At 38.1% G+C, this 16881-nt stretch overlaps 1 protein-coding gene across 1 annotated transcript in view; it reads right to left on the reverse strand.

Moving 5' to 3' along the window:
• Positions 1-16881, reverse strand: part of plch2a (phospholipase C, eta 2a) — a 215864-nt gene that overhangs the window by 14390 nt on the left and 184593 nt on the right. Inside the window, exons 10-19 of the mRNA XM_053316848.1 lie at positions 15673-15780; positions 15326-15331; positions 10861-11016; positions 9416-9514; positions 7479-7579; positions 6611-6699; positions 2517-2699; positions 2214-2321; positions 1364-1488; positions 1121-1205 (exon numbers count right to left, since the gene is read on the reverse strand). Coding sequence (XP_053172823.1) covers positions 1121-1205; positions 1364-1488; positions 2214-2321; positions 2517-2699; positions 6611-6699; positions 7479-7579; positions 9416-9514; positions 10861-11016; positions 15326-15331; positions 15673-15780 — 1060 coding nt within the window. The remainder of the gene's footprint in view (positions 1-1120; positions 1206-1363; positions 1489-2213; positions 2322-2516; positions 2700-6610; positions 6700-7478; positions 7580-9415; positions 9515-10860; positions 11017-15325; positions 15332-15672; positions 15781-16881) is intronic.

Consider the following 16881-nt stretch of genomic DNA (forward strand, 5'->3'; position numbering starts at 1 on the left):
GTAGTTTTAAAATAGTTAATTAACAATTCAATGTTCCCTCCTGGGCTACCGTAAGGCCTTAGCACCTCCTACTTCCATGACTTCTTAATAATTGGTTTGGTTTATTATATAAGCTCTTTTCTCCTCTCATCCTGAGTATGACAGACTGTGACTGTTAGTGGCTCTGGTAGATAGTAATGTGAGTTTTATGTTAGGCAGTGCTGCTGTGTGTTTTCCCTCTGCTGTGCATAATGGCTGTGATTGGTGTGTGACTGATAAGGTATGCTGATCTTCATTTCTTCTAATTGTTGATATTCTAGTTGAATTGCTTAATACATTTTGTAATCTTGAGGTAATTTGGTGCCTCTGTCCATTATTAACTGTCACCAGTGGCATTATAAAGGATCTGTGGTCCAGGCCACACATTTTACTGACCACTGCTTGCAGCAGCTTGACAGTGTTTATCAAGCAAGAGCCATTCAGAGGGCAAAGGTCTTCTTGGCAGACCCACTTCACCCTCTTCATGTTGAGTTGTCGACTTTTGCCGTCGGGAAAGAGGTTCACCTTTTCTAAGAGGGCCAATCAAACAGATACCTCAGATCATTTGTTCCCTCTGCTGTAGGGTTTCTAAATAAGCTTTAGGCTGGTGTTCCTGTACTGTGCAGCCATGGTCATTATAACTCACCTGATGACATTTATTATTTATATTTATGTTTCTATGTATTGTAAGGTTTTTTGTTTTTGTGTTTTTTATGGTGTGAACTTGGTTGTCGACTACTGTTGTAAATCAAATTGCCCCTTGGGGACAAGACTTTCTAATCTAATCTAATCTAATCACTAGACAAAGCAGAGGACTACCATTACACATTGTAATACATGCAGCAGAGGGGCCATGTGTGTTTGCTACAGCAGCTAAATATTTTATTTATTGCTGCCTGGATTATAGTCTGATTAAGGTCAAATTCTGTTATGAGAAACCCAGATTAGGTTCTCATATTGATTTTTGTTTTTGTGAATTCCTATGAAGTCACTTTTAAATCAATAGAGGGGGATTCATCTGCTACAGCAACGGGGAGATGTGAAGTATGTGATGTCCACATAGACAGGTGAACTTAAATAATTCACCTCTCCATCAACTCACCGTTATCATCCACCACTCTGGTCTGCTCCTTGCAGCAGTCCACTGGGAGGCCGATGATCTCCACCTCCACAAAGGGATCAATGATCTGACAAAGAGATGGAGCACAGTATATTCAGACACAATGCCGGTTTTCATTTGACTGAAAACCACCATCTGACTAAAATTCCAATTGAAATGTATTGTATGTATTTTAACTCACTCCTTTACAAATGAACACCAAAGCTGAATGTGTGCATGTCCTACCTCTCCTCTGTCTCCAAGCATGGAGTCTTTGGGTTTGGGCAGCTGCTGTCCACTGATGATCTTCAACACCAGCTGTTTCTTCATCTGACCAGGCAGAGGGTCCTCCAGGCTGGGGTTAAACACACCTGAGAAGGAGAGCATTGTTTACATGAGATCTTTCACATAAAGCATCAACAGCTGCTCCTCTGCCCCATGGTGTTCCCAGGGTGCAGTGCTTGGTCTGCTCCTGGTCATTCTTTACATGCCTCCTCTTGGTAACATCATCAGTTGTCATGGTTTCCACTTCCATAACCTTGCTGATGATATGTAGCTCTACATCTCACTACATCCGTCCAAATCCTTTCTCTCTCCAACGCTGCCCTGACTGACACCTGTCAGGCTTAAAGTTAACCTCTCTGCCAAAACTTTCTTTATCAAAGCAAGTCTGCCCATCCTTATCTCCTGCTGACACTCTTATATATACTTTAATACCATCCAGACTCTACTTCAGCGACACCAATCTGTGTGATGCATCATCTAAAGCACTTAATAAACTCCCATCCACACAGAGCTCTGACGCTCACTCACTCTTACAGTACACCTGTCCCACCCCATCCCCACTCCTCCTCCTGCCAAATACAACCTGTGTTGTATTGTTTTTAATGGTTTTGTGATTTTTTTTCTAATTCAAGGAAATGATATCTATAACCCAAGAAGAATGAAAGGGAAGACTTCAAAGACTACAAAGGTGACAAATGTAATTTTTGATACAGCAAGTAAATGTGAAGGAGAGCTGTTGAATAAAGCTGATATATTATTATTATAAAACATTTAACTGTACATTTAAACATCAATCTTTTCAGGTCCTGACCTTCACACATGCATGCAGGTTTGAGGATGTAGCCACAGTTGCCATTGCTGTAGAACTTGGCTCTGTTGAGCTGGAGGACCCGACCCTCTGACTGGTAGTTGAGTGCAACTGAAATCAAAGCAGAGGAAAACTGGCTTTTAATGTGGCCAATAGCTGGAAGAGCAAGAACATCATGAGCACTGCAGCTGATTAATAGAGAATGACAACAACATAAGCAGGAGTAATAATAGTAGCATGTGTGTGTAATAGTGTGTAAACTCCTTGTAGGTGATGAGAGGAAAGATATGAGGTGTGGGGTCTTACCAAGCTGGCAGCCAGCATTCCAGAAAGGCTGGGGGTTAAAGTTGGAGGAGTCCACTCGATAAGAGGAAGGATAGATGCGTGAGAGCTGTCGCTGGTTGAAGTGGATGAAGGCGGGGGCTTTCTGCTGCAACACCTGGTGGGCTTTGGTTTCACTCAGCGATGATACCTGCCAACTGCAGCTGGCTGCCCAGGAAACATACACACACTCATTACACTGACATTCATGTCACAGGATATCAAGTAGATTTCCACTGAAAAGAGTTTTTAAACACTGTTAGGAAACAATATTTAATTTATATACATTTGTCTATTTCAATACCTAGAGATCCTTTTTGAATGGATTCAATATTTCGACCAACACTCATGTGCTGCGGGTCAATAACTGTCCAAAATTATAGACAGCATAATCAAGAGGCTGAGTATTCTAATGAAATGTGCATTAGTAAATGAGAACAACATATAGTCTAGTTATAAAGCTGCTTGATGACACATTGGGCAACATGGAAAAACATGTTTGTATTTTTCTCCTACATCCCCAACTAGTGAGGAGGTGAGTGTTTGTGAGATCTGATCATAAGTATAATCAACAGCCATAAAAATGCTCTTTTGAGGCTTTGTGTTCCACTCCATTAGTTTCATTCAATATTAAATCAGACTTTCACACCACTGATTTTATGTCCTTATGAGGGTTATTTTAGGTAAGGTAAGTTTTATTTTTCCGATCATTTACAAAATAAATTAACAATATATTCCGTGAATAATTTCTTGAAAAAATATTCATGCAAACAAAACAAAATAAACAATAACAAAGATAAGATACATAAACAAAACAATTAATATATCAGGTTAGGTTAGGTTACTTTATTGGTCTCCCTAGGGAGAAATTTATCTTGGAGACAGGGACAGTGTTGCATAAATAACATACAATAAAAAACAAAACAACATGCAATACAGACATACGGTAAAAAGACAGACAGTGGTGGAACAAACGCAACCTGACATTGGATGATCCTACTCATGTACCGCCATATACCCCCTCCTCCCCATCAAAGCATTCACACAGGCATTCACATCACCTCCCATCACCCCCTCCACATCACCATAGCAACCTACCAAAACATTCATTCCATCATAAATATGGGTTCAGTCACACATCCCAGCATTCCATCACAGATACTCATAGATCCGTTCACTCGCATACATCCACCCATTATCTGGAGTCATAATACACAAATTCATTTCCATACATAAAACCATCACATATATTCATTTCTATCTTAATTGATATAGGAACAAAAGAGTGTTTATATCGATTGTGCCTGCACAGAGGAAGTCTATATCTCTTCCCAGAATTCAGAAGAGCATATTCAGTGTTCAAAACGTGAGCACTGTCCGATAAAATGGCATTTGTCTGTCTCATAGTCGCCTGCTCAAACAGGTCCTGTGGATTAAGGGGGGGTGTTGTTCCCATAATCTTACCTGCAGTTCTAACTAGGCTTGAGATCTCAGCTCTGGATTTAACTGTTAGATTACCAAACCAGCTGGTGATTCCATAACGGAGGACTGACTCAATTGTTGCTCTGTAAAAAATCAACATAATATTTTTACAGACTCCAAAAACCCTGAGCCTACGTAAAAAATGAAGACGCTGGTGGATTCTGGCACACACATTGGCCACCTGTGTGCGCCAGCTCAGGTCGCTGTCAACATGTACTCCTAAGTACTTGAAGGTTTTCACCTGTTTGATATCTTGGCCATGGACGGCCACAGGACTATGGTCTCCAACTGATCTAGGATCAAGCAGCATCTCTACAGATTTTATTGTGTTAATATGCAGCAGATTCGCATCACACCAGTTGACAAACTTGTCAACTGCAGTTCGGTGAACACTTAAATTATTATTGGCATTGAGCAGGCTAAGAATGACTGTGTCATCAGAAAATTTTACTATGAATTGGTTTGGCTCAGAACTGACACAGTCGTTGGTATACAACGTGAACAGAAAAGGTGAACTGACACACCCCTGAGGGGCACCAGTGCTACATTCAGCCAAATCAGACAGAGCTGAGTTGAACTTGACCTGCTGTGGCCTATTGGATAAAAAGGAGTAGTACCACCTCACTAAAAAAGGGTTAACATTCAACTGAACTAGTTTTTTAAGAAGGATGTGTGGCTGGATAAGATTAAAAGCAGAACTAAAATCGACAAAAAGAAGTCTGACATATCCAGCTGGATTTTCTAGGTGCTTCAGGGCAAGATGCATTATAGTCGCTATAGCATCACTTGTGCTGCGATTCTTAGTATAGGCAAACTGATATTTATCAAGCACTGGTTCCACAGCTATTCGAAGTTTCCCTATCAAGATCTTCTCTAGTGATTTAAAATATTTGAGGTTATGGCCACCGGCCGGTAGTCATTGTCCTCCTTGGGACTGACCTTTTTAGGTATGGGAATTACCATTGATTTTTTCCAGAGCCTTGGCACTGTATACGTATCTATGGAGAGCTGGAATATTTCTGCCAGGCCGGAGACAGCTCCTCAGCAAAAGATTTCAAAATAAAAGCTGACAGATTGTCCGGGCCTGTTGCCTTGTTAGTGTGAGTATTTTTAAAAACTTTAGTGACTGTTTCTAGGTCAATTTCAATTCTATCCACATTAAAATCACAAATCACATTTTCCAAGACATCAGCACATTCTGCACTGTTATCAACATTAAAACGCATATAAAAATTGTTCAGTTCATTTGCCCTGGCAGTTTCATTGTAGGCGAAAAGAGGCTTCTTTTTAGCGTCCATGTTAGTCATATGTCTGATTGAGTCCCATAGTTTCTTTGTTTTGCATTCCGCCAGGTCTTGTTCTGCCCGGTCCCTATATTGCTGCCGCGCTGTTATTATCTGTAGGGTCAGGTCCTTTTGGGCTGCTCGGACCTCCGCTTTGTCCCCCAGCCTAAAAGCAGTCCTTTTCCTTTTAATACAGTCCTTAATGTCAGTGGTGAAGTAGGGTTTATTGTTAGGATACCGTTTAACAATTTTCCTGGGTATGACAGAGTCGATGCAAAAGTTAATATAGTCAGTAATTGCTTCTGTAGCATTGTCTATGTCTGCATCCTTGAGAAAAATATCCCAGTCTGTGCAAAGAAAGCAGCCCTTCAACTCCTCCAGTTTGTCATTAGTCCATACCTTCACAGTCTGAGTGACTGGTTTAGTAGTTTTAAAAACTGACCGGTATGTGGGAAGCAGCTGTATTACATTATGGTCAGAGTTTTTGAGTGGAGGTCTGGCTCTAGCAGTATAGGCATCCTTAATATTTCCATAACATTTATCCAGTATGTTATCATCATTCTTTCCTCATCCCTATATGTTTCTTTTTAATTAATGAATCTCTCTTTTATTTTCTTTGACCAAAGAAAGGTGCAGACTGAAGCCTGAGCTTATTTTGTCTACCCTTTTTAAAACATGAATTACATTTCTTCAAACTAAACTTACATCAGTAGCAGTGGCTTTTAAACATGACAAAGTCAAATAAATTAAAAGCATGAATATCCAGATACTTGATTTCAACTATTCACAAATCCCCATATTCACTTCTTACATAACTTTCTAATGTTTTGGTTTTAAATAATTTCTTTAATGAAATCATATTTTTACTGTCTTTCAATTCCATGTCACAATCATTCCATAACTTCACTCTCTTTTAAGTTTTTTTAAGTTAACTTCAGTCCAGCAGTCAGAAGTGCTTTAAACTACAAGTATAATGTTAACATTGCTCTGGGAGCCGAGGAAGTGATTCAAGCAGTACAGTGATATTACTGGGTAAACATATGATGAGCCTTTGTCATGTGACTGATATGACACAGTGCCTATGTCACATTATTGACTCTGATTGGCCTGAGCAATGACTTTACTTAGCAGCAATCCATTTAAACTAATGTCTGACTGGAAACATCACAACTCACATCAGCACTCTGCTGTTTGTGATTAGAAATGCATCATAAGTATCAGAGCAGCTATGTACCCGTTTACCAGATAACACAGGTCCGTCCGAGTGAGTGAGTGAGTGAGTGAGTGAGTGAGTGAGTGAGTAGAAGTACAAACCTTGTGCATCAATATCATAAAGGCCCACAGAACGTGTGTATTTGACCAGGTCAGACAGCGCTCTGGACAACTTCATGGTCTTCTTCTTTCTGTAAGGTAAGCAAAGGTCAGAGGTCACATAAAGACTCACATGAAAAACAAAGTGTAGTGAAATAAAACAGGGTTTAAATGCAGGTTTTACTACATGTCAGGGATTTATCTTCAATGTCATGGTTAAAAGATCATGTTACAGATCAGCTGAACAAGTCATCTCATTTTTGAGATCTTGTTCTTCTATTTGTATGGAAGATAGATTGCTTTTCCCTCACAAACTTTGCTTCTACCTTGTTACCATGATACCACAACACTTCAGCACAACACACTGTACTAGCCAAAGTTATGTGTGGTACATTATTTTTAAAAATAATTTACTTTCCTTGCACATTTAGAACTACAGAAGAAGTTTAGGGCCACTGTGGGAAAAAAAGTGAGTTCTGACTTTTTTTCTCAGAATTCAGAGTTTAAAGTCAGCACTGTGGCCCTAATCCTCTTCCGTATAGAAATGACATAGTATTTTTAAATAATAAATGTGTGTGTGAAACAATGCATGACAAGCAGAGAAAGGGCTTGGATCAGCTGTTTCTCAGTATAATGTGAGTGGAATGTATTTAACAGGTTTAACATTGCTGAGAAATAAAGTGACTTTTGCATATGCATATAATATAAATATGTTCTGATAATATCCAACCTAGTCACTAACTTATTTTGATTTGACATCAAACTTTTATTATAAGACAACACATCCTCTACATCAGACAGCAGAGGGTTGTGTGTATGTGTATGTGTGTGTGTATGTGTATGCGTGTGTGTGTGTGTGTGTGTGGCATACTTGCTGTGGGGTAACGGGGCTCGGGAGGTGCTGCTGGTACTCTCTTGGTCTGTATCTGTGTCTTCAAAGCTTGATGTTTTCTTCAGCTTGGTTGTCTTTTTCTGCAGTAGTAACAGTTCATAGAAAAAGTAAAAGACCACAGAATACAGATGAGTTTCTCTTTGTGTGTCGACTCCAGGTGCACATTAGTTGTTGAGCTAACCCTGGCACATTTACATTCATGTTGCTAATCAAAGTGCATTGCCCCCTATAAATAAACAATGTAATGATAATAATGGATAAATGCATGATTGTGTGATGACTAAGATGCTTTTGGAAAGCTGAAGAATCTTACATAGGTTGCCAAGTATTCTCATCATTTGTGATGAGAATACTTGGGCTACAACTTTCAGCATCATTCATTCATCATTAAAACTAAAACAATACAACACAAATGGTTAATGAGAACATACATAACCCCTGAGAAACTCAATAAATGGTCCCCTGACACTCCAGATACTTGCGTGAAATGTCTGACTGTGAAAGGTACTTTAATCCACTGTGTATGGGAATGTCCTAAACTGGCAATCTTTTGGAAAATGGTTGCTCACACTCTAAGTAGAATTACAGGTATTCAAGTACCCTGCGTAGCAAAACTTTGTATTTTAGGTATACAGTATATCCAGATGGCTTCTCTGCCAACTCTAAGTGTAAGACTCTGATCAACTTTGGCCTCCTGCAGGCCAGGAGGATGGTTGCCTTGTCCTGGAGAGACACTGAAATATCTTCCACACAATCTTGGATTAAAGAGATGTCAATGCATGTTACATTAGAAAAACTAACTTATGTAATCAGGGGTAAAGTACAAGAATTCGAAGAGGTGTGGACACCCTTAATGGACTTTCTGAAGCAACAATAGGTTATATTTATATGTAGAACTATTCCGTGTGACAACTTTTATTTTTATTACATTTCTTTTACACTTTATTTTATTTTTATTTTTTTTAATCTTTTATTTATTCATTTTTCTTTACTTTATCTTATTCTATTTTATTTATTATTGTTATTATTTTACGTGGGAATGTGTGTGTGTGTTCTCTGCACCCGTGTGAATGCAGCGAGGTTCACCTGCATCTCATCTCGCAACTTGTATGGCATATGTTAATGTGCTTTGTATGTTCTTATTGGAAATTAATAAAAACATTGTTCAAAAAAAAAAAAAAAAAACTAAAACAATAAAGGTTGAGGAAACTTAAAATTGTGAATTTATTCACAAAAAGGTGGAAATTGTATTGCTAGTCATCAGCTGCTTTTAGATGCTCCTGTTTTTTCTTTAGAATATAGAATAGAATATTATAGATCCTTTATTGTCATTGTCACCAGTACAACAAGATTTAAAGTGCTCACCAGTCAGTGCATCATTCATAAATAAAACAAGAAAATAAAAATAAAATAAAATAAAAGATAATCAATAAATAACATTTATAAAAACAGGCCAAGTATACCCACATACCCACATAAGGTTACATTTTGTCATTGCACATCCCTATTTCACAGTCAGTTGTAAACAGTATTACTTAATAATTAATTAGCAGCATTGAGTGTAGTAATTGCTGTAGGATAAAAGCTGTGTTTGAATCTGTCTGTCCTTGTTTTAACTGATCTTTACTTACATTTGAGCATCTTTATTTCTTTCCTGGGGGAGGGAGGGAGGGGGGAGTGATTGACTAGTACAGATATCATAATAAATATGCTAATGATTTTATTGTAACAGAGGAAGAAATGAGAAATGCAGCAGTAGCAGTAGATGAAGAGTGCAGGAAGCAGTATGGTGACTTTGCTTTTGGAGTTTTATGTGATCTCAACAACAGGGGAGTTTTTCTAACTGACTGGCAGTGATAGCTGCATTTGGATTTCCATGAGAGCAAAGTAAAAAGAGGAGGAATTAGAAGGCAAACCTTGCGTTTAGAGAAGCTGCCCATGAAGGAACGGCCTGTGCGCTTGTTGCTGCTGGGGTTAGCTTCATCTGCTGTGTCTGCTCCATCGTCTCCTTTAACCTGATGGAACAGTCACACAATCTTAACTAAATGCTTTTTAAGGAAAACTTTTCTAGACTTTAACTGAAAAACAGACTAATTCTGGCCACTATGGGACAGGTGTACAAGATGTTAAAAAACATTGACAGGAGATCTTATTATAAATGTGTTAAACTCTTACATATTATTACTTGTTACTACACATATTGATGAAAGCAGCTCAATTCAAACTGGTCGCTCTCTAGAACACACTGTGGAAGTACTGTACTCTGTTTTATTTCTCCAAAGATTCTCAATGTGGTAGACTGTCTCTACTTCACAACTCAAAATATATTACAATACTGAGAGCAGTCATCAAATACAACTTGAAAAAGACAGGCAGTACCAAAAATAAATGCATGAGGAGGCTGGAGGAGTGTTTGAAAGATTCTTATTCAATGTGAGTTATTTCCATGCTAATAATCTGAGTGCTGGAAATAATTAGAGTTGTCTGTAAGAGAAGCACTTCATTATGTGTCACATTTATTGAGGGAAAGTCAACAACCACAACACTACCATTCTCTTTTCCCACTAGCCCTATCTCATATTTACAGCAGTTCCCACATTCACAACACAAAGAGCCCAGCACACTGTGGGTGAGAGGTAGAATACAAAGCTACTGTCTGTTCATTTCACTAAAATATATATTTAGACCCACAACATACATATCATATTGAAGCCGGGGTTTTCAATAGTATGAAAATACAAGTCATGTTTTGTTGGAGATTGGAAAGGTAAAAATACCTAAAAGTAACTAAGAAAGACAGACATGTGAGAGGCTCTCTTAGTCATGTGTATGCACATGTGAGATACTTCCTGATGCTGGCTCTTCATTTTTTCTGTGTACCCTTCAACTCACACAAGTTTAAATATTTATAAGTAAAAAGTCAGTCACGCTCCTGCATTGCACAACAAAACCTGATAAAAACTGAACCTTGCTGATTGTCTGAGTAAAAAGCTTATTTTTAGTCCATATTTACATTCTGGTTGAGTTTGAGTATATTTAAGACACACAAATAATTAAAAATGTAATGTAATAATGTATAGTGGATCTGACTGATCAATAAATGTGTGATTAAACCTTGATTCATGTTTCAGAGAGCAGAGAGAGTGTATTTTTTAGCTTTTACACCACTAAACATCTACTATCACACAATATCATGTCCTATTTGACCTAAGACATGAAAATATAACATGTAAACTAGTGATCCTACATTTCCTCATTCATCTATTTAGTCCTCTCACTACTGTGCTGTTTTTGACTTCACTTTGTACAATCAGAATAGAATGAATGAGCGTCTGTGTTAGGCCTCCCTGTCTGTGTTTACCTTGGAGCCAGTCTTGTCTGAGGGCTTCCCAGCAGGAGGCAGAGCTGCGATGGTGAAGCTGTCTGGGTCTTCTCTGTCTCTGATCTTTGACTCTTTCATCAGGTTATCCAGCTTTTTCTTAGCCATATTCTCCACCTGCTTCCTGTTGGCTGATGTCTGGAAGAGTTACAGAGACAGATGATGATAATGATGATGACAGTGCAATAGGAAAGGGTGACTTTGGACAGTTCCAATTTGGTGGGAGTTTATGCTCAGGCTTCCAACTTCAGCTTTATTTGTTGTTGACTTTTATTTTTTGCTCTGTTTTTTTTTCCTGCAGGCAATATACACTAGCTGTGTATAATAACTTAACTTAGAATCTCATAAATCAACAACAACTTGAAGTTTATTTAAATCATTGAATATTATCTGGTTCTGGTCTCACTTTACACCCTTTTCTGACATGTTCTAGCTCAACGGTTCACATAAAAAAGAAATTAACAGATTAGTTGTTTAGCAAAAATAAGTGATAGTTGGCAGCCGTGAAATAAGGAGGGAATACAGCTGATGAGCAACAGCACTGCCCACACTGGAAATGTCCTTAAAGAAGCAGAATTATATGGAAGCAGCAGGAGGACCTCAGTTGTTCTCAAACCATCAGCCTGTGAGATCAATCTTCATGTTGCAGTCAGGAACATGTAGATTGCTACTCAGATAGACAGTATGTCTCCTTGTGAGAGTTTTTTCAATCTATCTCATGCACCAAACAAACAAACAAACATGCACCATATGTCATAGTGTGTTGAGGTCCCTTTTGCCAAAATCATACATCGAGTTAATTACTATTCTGCACAATATTCTCTTAAAGTAAATTCTGATTTTTGTCTAATAAGGTATTTTAGTTTTTGTTGCTCACACTACTGGAAAACGACTTTTAAACAACCAAACAGTAACACATTTCTAAGCAGCATCCAAATTGGTCTCAATACTCTACACAACACATTCAGCAGCTTTCATCAAGACTTTTCACTCATTTTGTAATTTAAGTGAACTGCCCCTTTAAGTCAAGTGGTTTTGTCTGAGGTCATACTGTAAAAGAATGCTTGCAGAATTCATGTTTCACTCTGGTCTGACCTGACTAAGAAAAATAAAAACATGCAGTTTCTTGAGACGCAAAGACAAATCAGTACATGATATGTATATAATATACATATACAATCATATGATATAAAATGCATAACCTCCCAGACTGTTTGATGAATGACAGGTAATGTAATCCATTCCAGATGTGAGACCATGATAATGTTTGAAGATGAAATATTAGGAATGGAAGAGAGGGCACTGGTCAATGTCCTGCATGGAGTAATATGCACATGCTCAGTTCATCCACATGGTGGCAGTGTGTCACCACATCACAAGCAGCAACCTGCTCCATGAAGACTTTTATTTCTCAGCGCTGAATACAGATGTGTTCAAACTACAAATACTGAGTTGATGGTAATAGAAGAATGTGGTGCGGTCAGTGTTATCCATGAGATACATCCTTTCTTCAATACTGATCAATACTTAACTGGCAGAACATTTAACCCGATTAACATTTAACTGATGCTTTATTCTAAACACAATTCTTATTGTTCTCCTTCAAATAAGAAATCTACTCTCCAAACATCTACAGGTTGTTTCAGAGGCTTTTCTACCCTGAGAGAAATTAAATAATAAGCTAACTTTGACTATTCAAGATGCTGTTTGCAATTTTTAGAAATCCTCAGCATGTATAGAATTTTCGGTAAATGCATTTGTTCAGTAAGGTGGAACATATACCCACACTGGCTGCTAATAGTTCAACTTAACTCTATTAGGACCTGATAAAGGTCTTTTGTTGATAAATCATCAATTGCAAAAGGTGATGAAAGAATAAAATTGGTACCACTTGCACCTCTTGCTACCAAAAATGCTTAACGAGGCCTAAATTAGAAGAAATAGTTGCTCATAAGAAGGCAGCACATTACCTTAATCATTTTTTATTTCTTTAAACCTTTATTTTTCAGCCTGCTATCATTTGCAGGAACGTTCTGACTGCAATCACATTCACACATAGAAGGTCCTCTGCTGTGGGCTGTAAAGGGTTAAGGGCCTTGTTCAGACCCAGATTTATCCTGCCAGTCTGGCCCGCATCTCTAAGCTTAACTGCCTCTCTAGACACTCATGACACCAAGATAGTCCCCTCTCTCACAATTTCAAGACATTTGAAACATTTTATGAGCTGGTATTGGACCATAGGGGATCAGGTATCAAGCACAATCAGTCTCATCATTTAAATAACTGAAAAGGCCTTTTTATAGTTGTATTGAGTGTATTTCTCATCCTTTTTGTGTTTTTAATTCTATATCTTATCTGTATTTCATGGTTTTGACTATGGTTGCTTTTACAGTTTACAGTTGTTTTATGTTACTTTAATTATTATTATTATTGGCCTCTAAACCTACATACCTGCCTATCTGACTTCCTACTGGCTAAACTCATTAACCACTTAACACACGCCCCTGTTTTTTATGCTGTTAGCCTAAACGACATGCCCAAGTTGTGAGCAGCACAGATCCCACATAGTTTGAGACTCAGAGATGTGTTTGGTATCATTGGAAAGGAAACACTCTCAGGATTCTTGTAAAAGTGTCTGTGTGATTCTGTGACTTACTGACAAAGAGTGGCAGAGGTTACAATGATGGGGTTGTTTACTCGCCCATAGGTTTGCCTTTACAATGACATGTGTACAGACATTCAGGGACCTCTCAGCAGGATATAGACACAATGAGGCCACAGCCACATGTCTTGGCTTCATGCAGTCCAAATTTGGAGTCAAAAGACCAAAAGATGAATTTTTCAGAATTATTTTTCAACAGGTATGTCCACGCGTTTTCCTTAGGTCCTTTTTGGAGACTCCAAATGGACACTTTGTTACCATGGTTACCAAAGCTGTATAACCACAATCAAACACCTATAACTCCACATCCCCTTTGCCTACAATCAAAATCTTGGTCTCTAATGAAAGCTGACGCCATATGATTATTATTATTAATGTTATTATTATTATTATTATTACACATAACCATATTTTTTTGTTTGGCCATATCTATCTATCTATCTATCTGTTTATTTTGCTATAAGTCATATGTCAAGTCGAAGAAGAACCAACCGTGTACCAAAATGCCGTGTGCGTAATGATATATGGTTCAACTCTTTTACACACAGGGCGCACTCCGGTTACGCTTGGAGTTTGTTTATGGACAGCCAAACTTAATAGCTTAGTGTCATACACCGTTGGAAACCTCTGACTATTGGCTAAAAGGTTATCAACTTCATTTCACCGAATATTTCCATAGGCTAGAACAGCAGTCAATCAAAGCCATGTCGTCATTGTTGTCGGTCACATGTCCTCATTGGCTTTGGAGGCATGTACTGTCTAATCCTAAACACTGATTGGCTTGTGTGTGGTGTCGTCAGAAGCAGAAGAGGCTCACGGTCGTAAACATCTAGTCACGTGTACTCTGAGATGGACGTGCAGGTCAGGAAATGACGTAAACGGACCATATGTGGTTTGTTATTTGTGTTATTACGTTACGTGTTGGAATAAATACATGTTGACATATTGAGGAAAGTATTTCGGTTTTATGGAAACGGATTTCATATTTCACAAGAATGGATACTTGGCGAGCTGTACAGAAAGTGCTGAGTCATAAGATGATCGTTGTGGATAAAGGGAAGACTTTGAAGGTATGTAGGCATTATAGCTTTTCTTACTTAGCTCAGGGGCTAGCCGAGCTAATCGCTAATACTATTACGGCTGTGAGCAACCATATAAGTCGTGAGTGGTCTTGAATGAATCAGGACAATCTAAGCTTTCCAACGATGTACGGCATGAATATATATGTTTAAGGGTTAGTGTTTAAAACATTCAGAAGAACTTGTGGCTACCTCCTAACATCCGTACCGTCCCGTAGACAGAACAGCGTGCGTTAAGTGGTTAAAAAGATACAAACCCATAATACTGAATGTAATTAATTAATCTGTTTCCATTAGTTTCCATGCTGGGTTTCTCAATAATTATACAGCACTCTGTGGTTATCAATATTCCACTTATTGTAATGTTGTAATGTTAATATAGTTATTTCTGTCTACTCTGTACATATGAAATGTCTGTGCATGCATTTCTCTCAGAGTTGGAGGATCAGGGATCTAATTTCTAAATTATTTTTTAATTGTTTTATTTTTTTTACGATAAAGCCTTCTGAAGATAATTAATGACTTTTTGCTGTAGGCTAAAAATAAATAAATAAATGAATGAATAATGACAAAAGCTGAGATTGGCTTGTTTTTTCCTCTAATCCACCAACTACAAAACACTGATCAATGTGCAGGTTTTAGGCATTCCACTTTAAAATATGACAGGCAGGATGAGAGATTGAGAATGAGCGATTTCATACAGTACCTTCCACTTTGAAAAGAAGCAAGCAACATTGAAGAGATGAAGAAGAGGGGAGACAAACAGAAGGAGAGAGAAGAGCAGGAGAATGAGAACACGTAGCCAAACGGAAAGACAAAGACGGAGACAAAGAGAAAACAGCAGAGAGAGCAGTAAACATGAGGAACAAAGTCCTACAAAGACAACAGTGGAGAGGAGAAGTCTGTTCTCTCAGTTCAATAAAAACAGGAAACACAAGCACAATCCACATTTCAAGTGCTGAACACCGAGACTCAAAGCCTGCCTGGAACTCTGGGGAATAGAGGAGATAAACAGTGAAATGGAATAAAAGAAAGAGCAGTTAGAGTACATACATCTCCGTTCATCAGCTTGCAGTCGTCCTCCATCTCATCGGCACTGTCCTCATCCGACACGTCTCCCTCCTCTGCATTCTCATCGATGTTGGGAGGCAGTTTCTTTCCCTGGTTGAGAGAGACATATTAGTATGACTAACTGCTGCAATGATCATTTACAAGGTTCAACATTATGAGAAATATGCTTATGAGACTGACATAAGAAGGTTGATACTGCTCTCATGTCTGTGTGCTTAAAGAGTATTCCAGATATTTTTTTAAGGGCCAAACCGATACTGGATCTATGAGGCCGATACTGGATTTATGGGGCCGATGCTGATACCAGTATTAAGGAGCAAATAAATGTGGCTATCGATATATCATCCAATACTTTTTTTGCAATTATCTCTGAAAAACACTTGTGACAAAGATCATTTGACAATTAACTTTATTAATGACATCAGTGCACTGAAACTGTACATTTCACTGGGAATTTAATTATTATAAATAACTATAACTAACTATAACTAGCTAAACCACATATAACAAAAAAATTTACATATATATAAAATTTGAATTAAGAAAAAGGATGAAATATACATTAAATACATTATAAAACTTAAAAAATGTATTGTCAATTATTGGACAACATACATGCTAATACCGATATATCTGATAATATATCAATATAAGCCGATAATATTGACTGACATATATATCTGTCAGGCTCAGAAGAAGAGTTTGTTAAATCTGGACACAAAAATAAATGTAAAAAAAATGGCAGCAGAAAATTCCCAGCGTCATATTCAGGAGGATGCCAAATATGGCTGGTAAGTGAAAGTTTTGGTATATGTGTCTATACAGAAACGATGCTAGTAAATCTGGCAACCTCACTATGAAGATATCTTCTATCTACACTGGACACGCTTCAACCATACTAAAATATGTAACTGCTTGCATTTGCTCTCATCAAAAGGTGTCATCATTATTACGAGCTCATCAAATACAGTGACTTCATTGCCCCTGTATAAAGGTTACACTAAAGCAGGGGTGTCAAACATGCGGCCCGTGGGCCAGAACCAGCCCATCAAGGGGTGCAATCTGGCCCACTTTCCTTCCTGTGTTCTTTTCCTTCCTTCCATCTGTCCTTAGTACCTTCCTTTTTTCCTTTCTTCGTTCCTTCCTTCCACCTGTCCTTCCTGCCTTTCTTCCTTCTGTCCTTCCTTCTTT

Source organism: Scomber japonicus, chromosome 4 (assembly GCF_027409825.1).
Source record: "Scomber japonicus isolate fScoJap1 chromosome 4, fScoJap1.pri, whole genome shotgun sequence".
Lineage (NCBI taxonomy): Eukaryota > Metazoa > Chordata > Actinopteri > Scombriformes > Scombridae > Scomber > Scomber japonicus.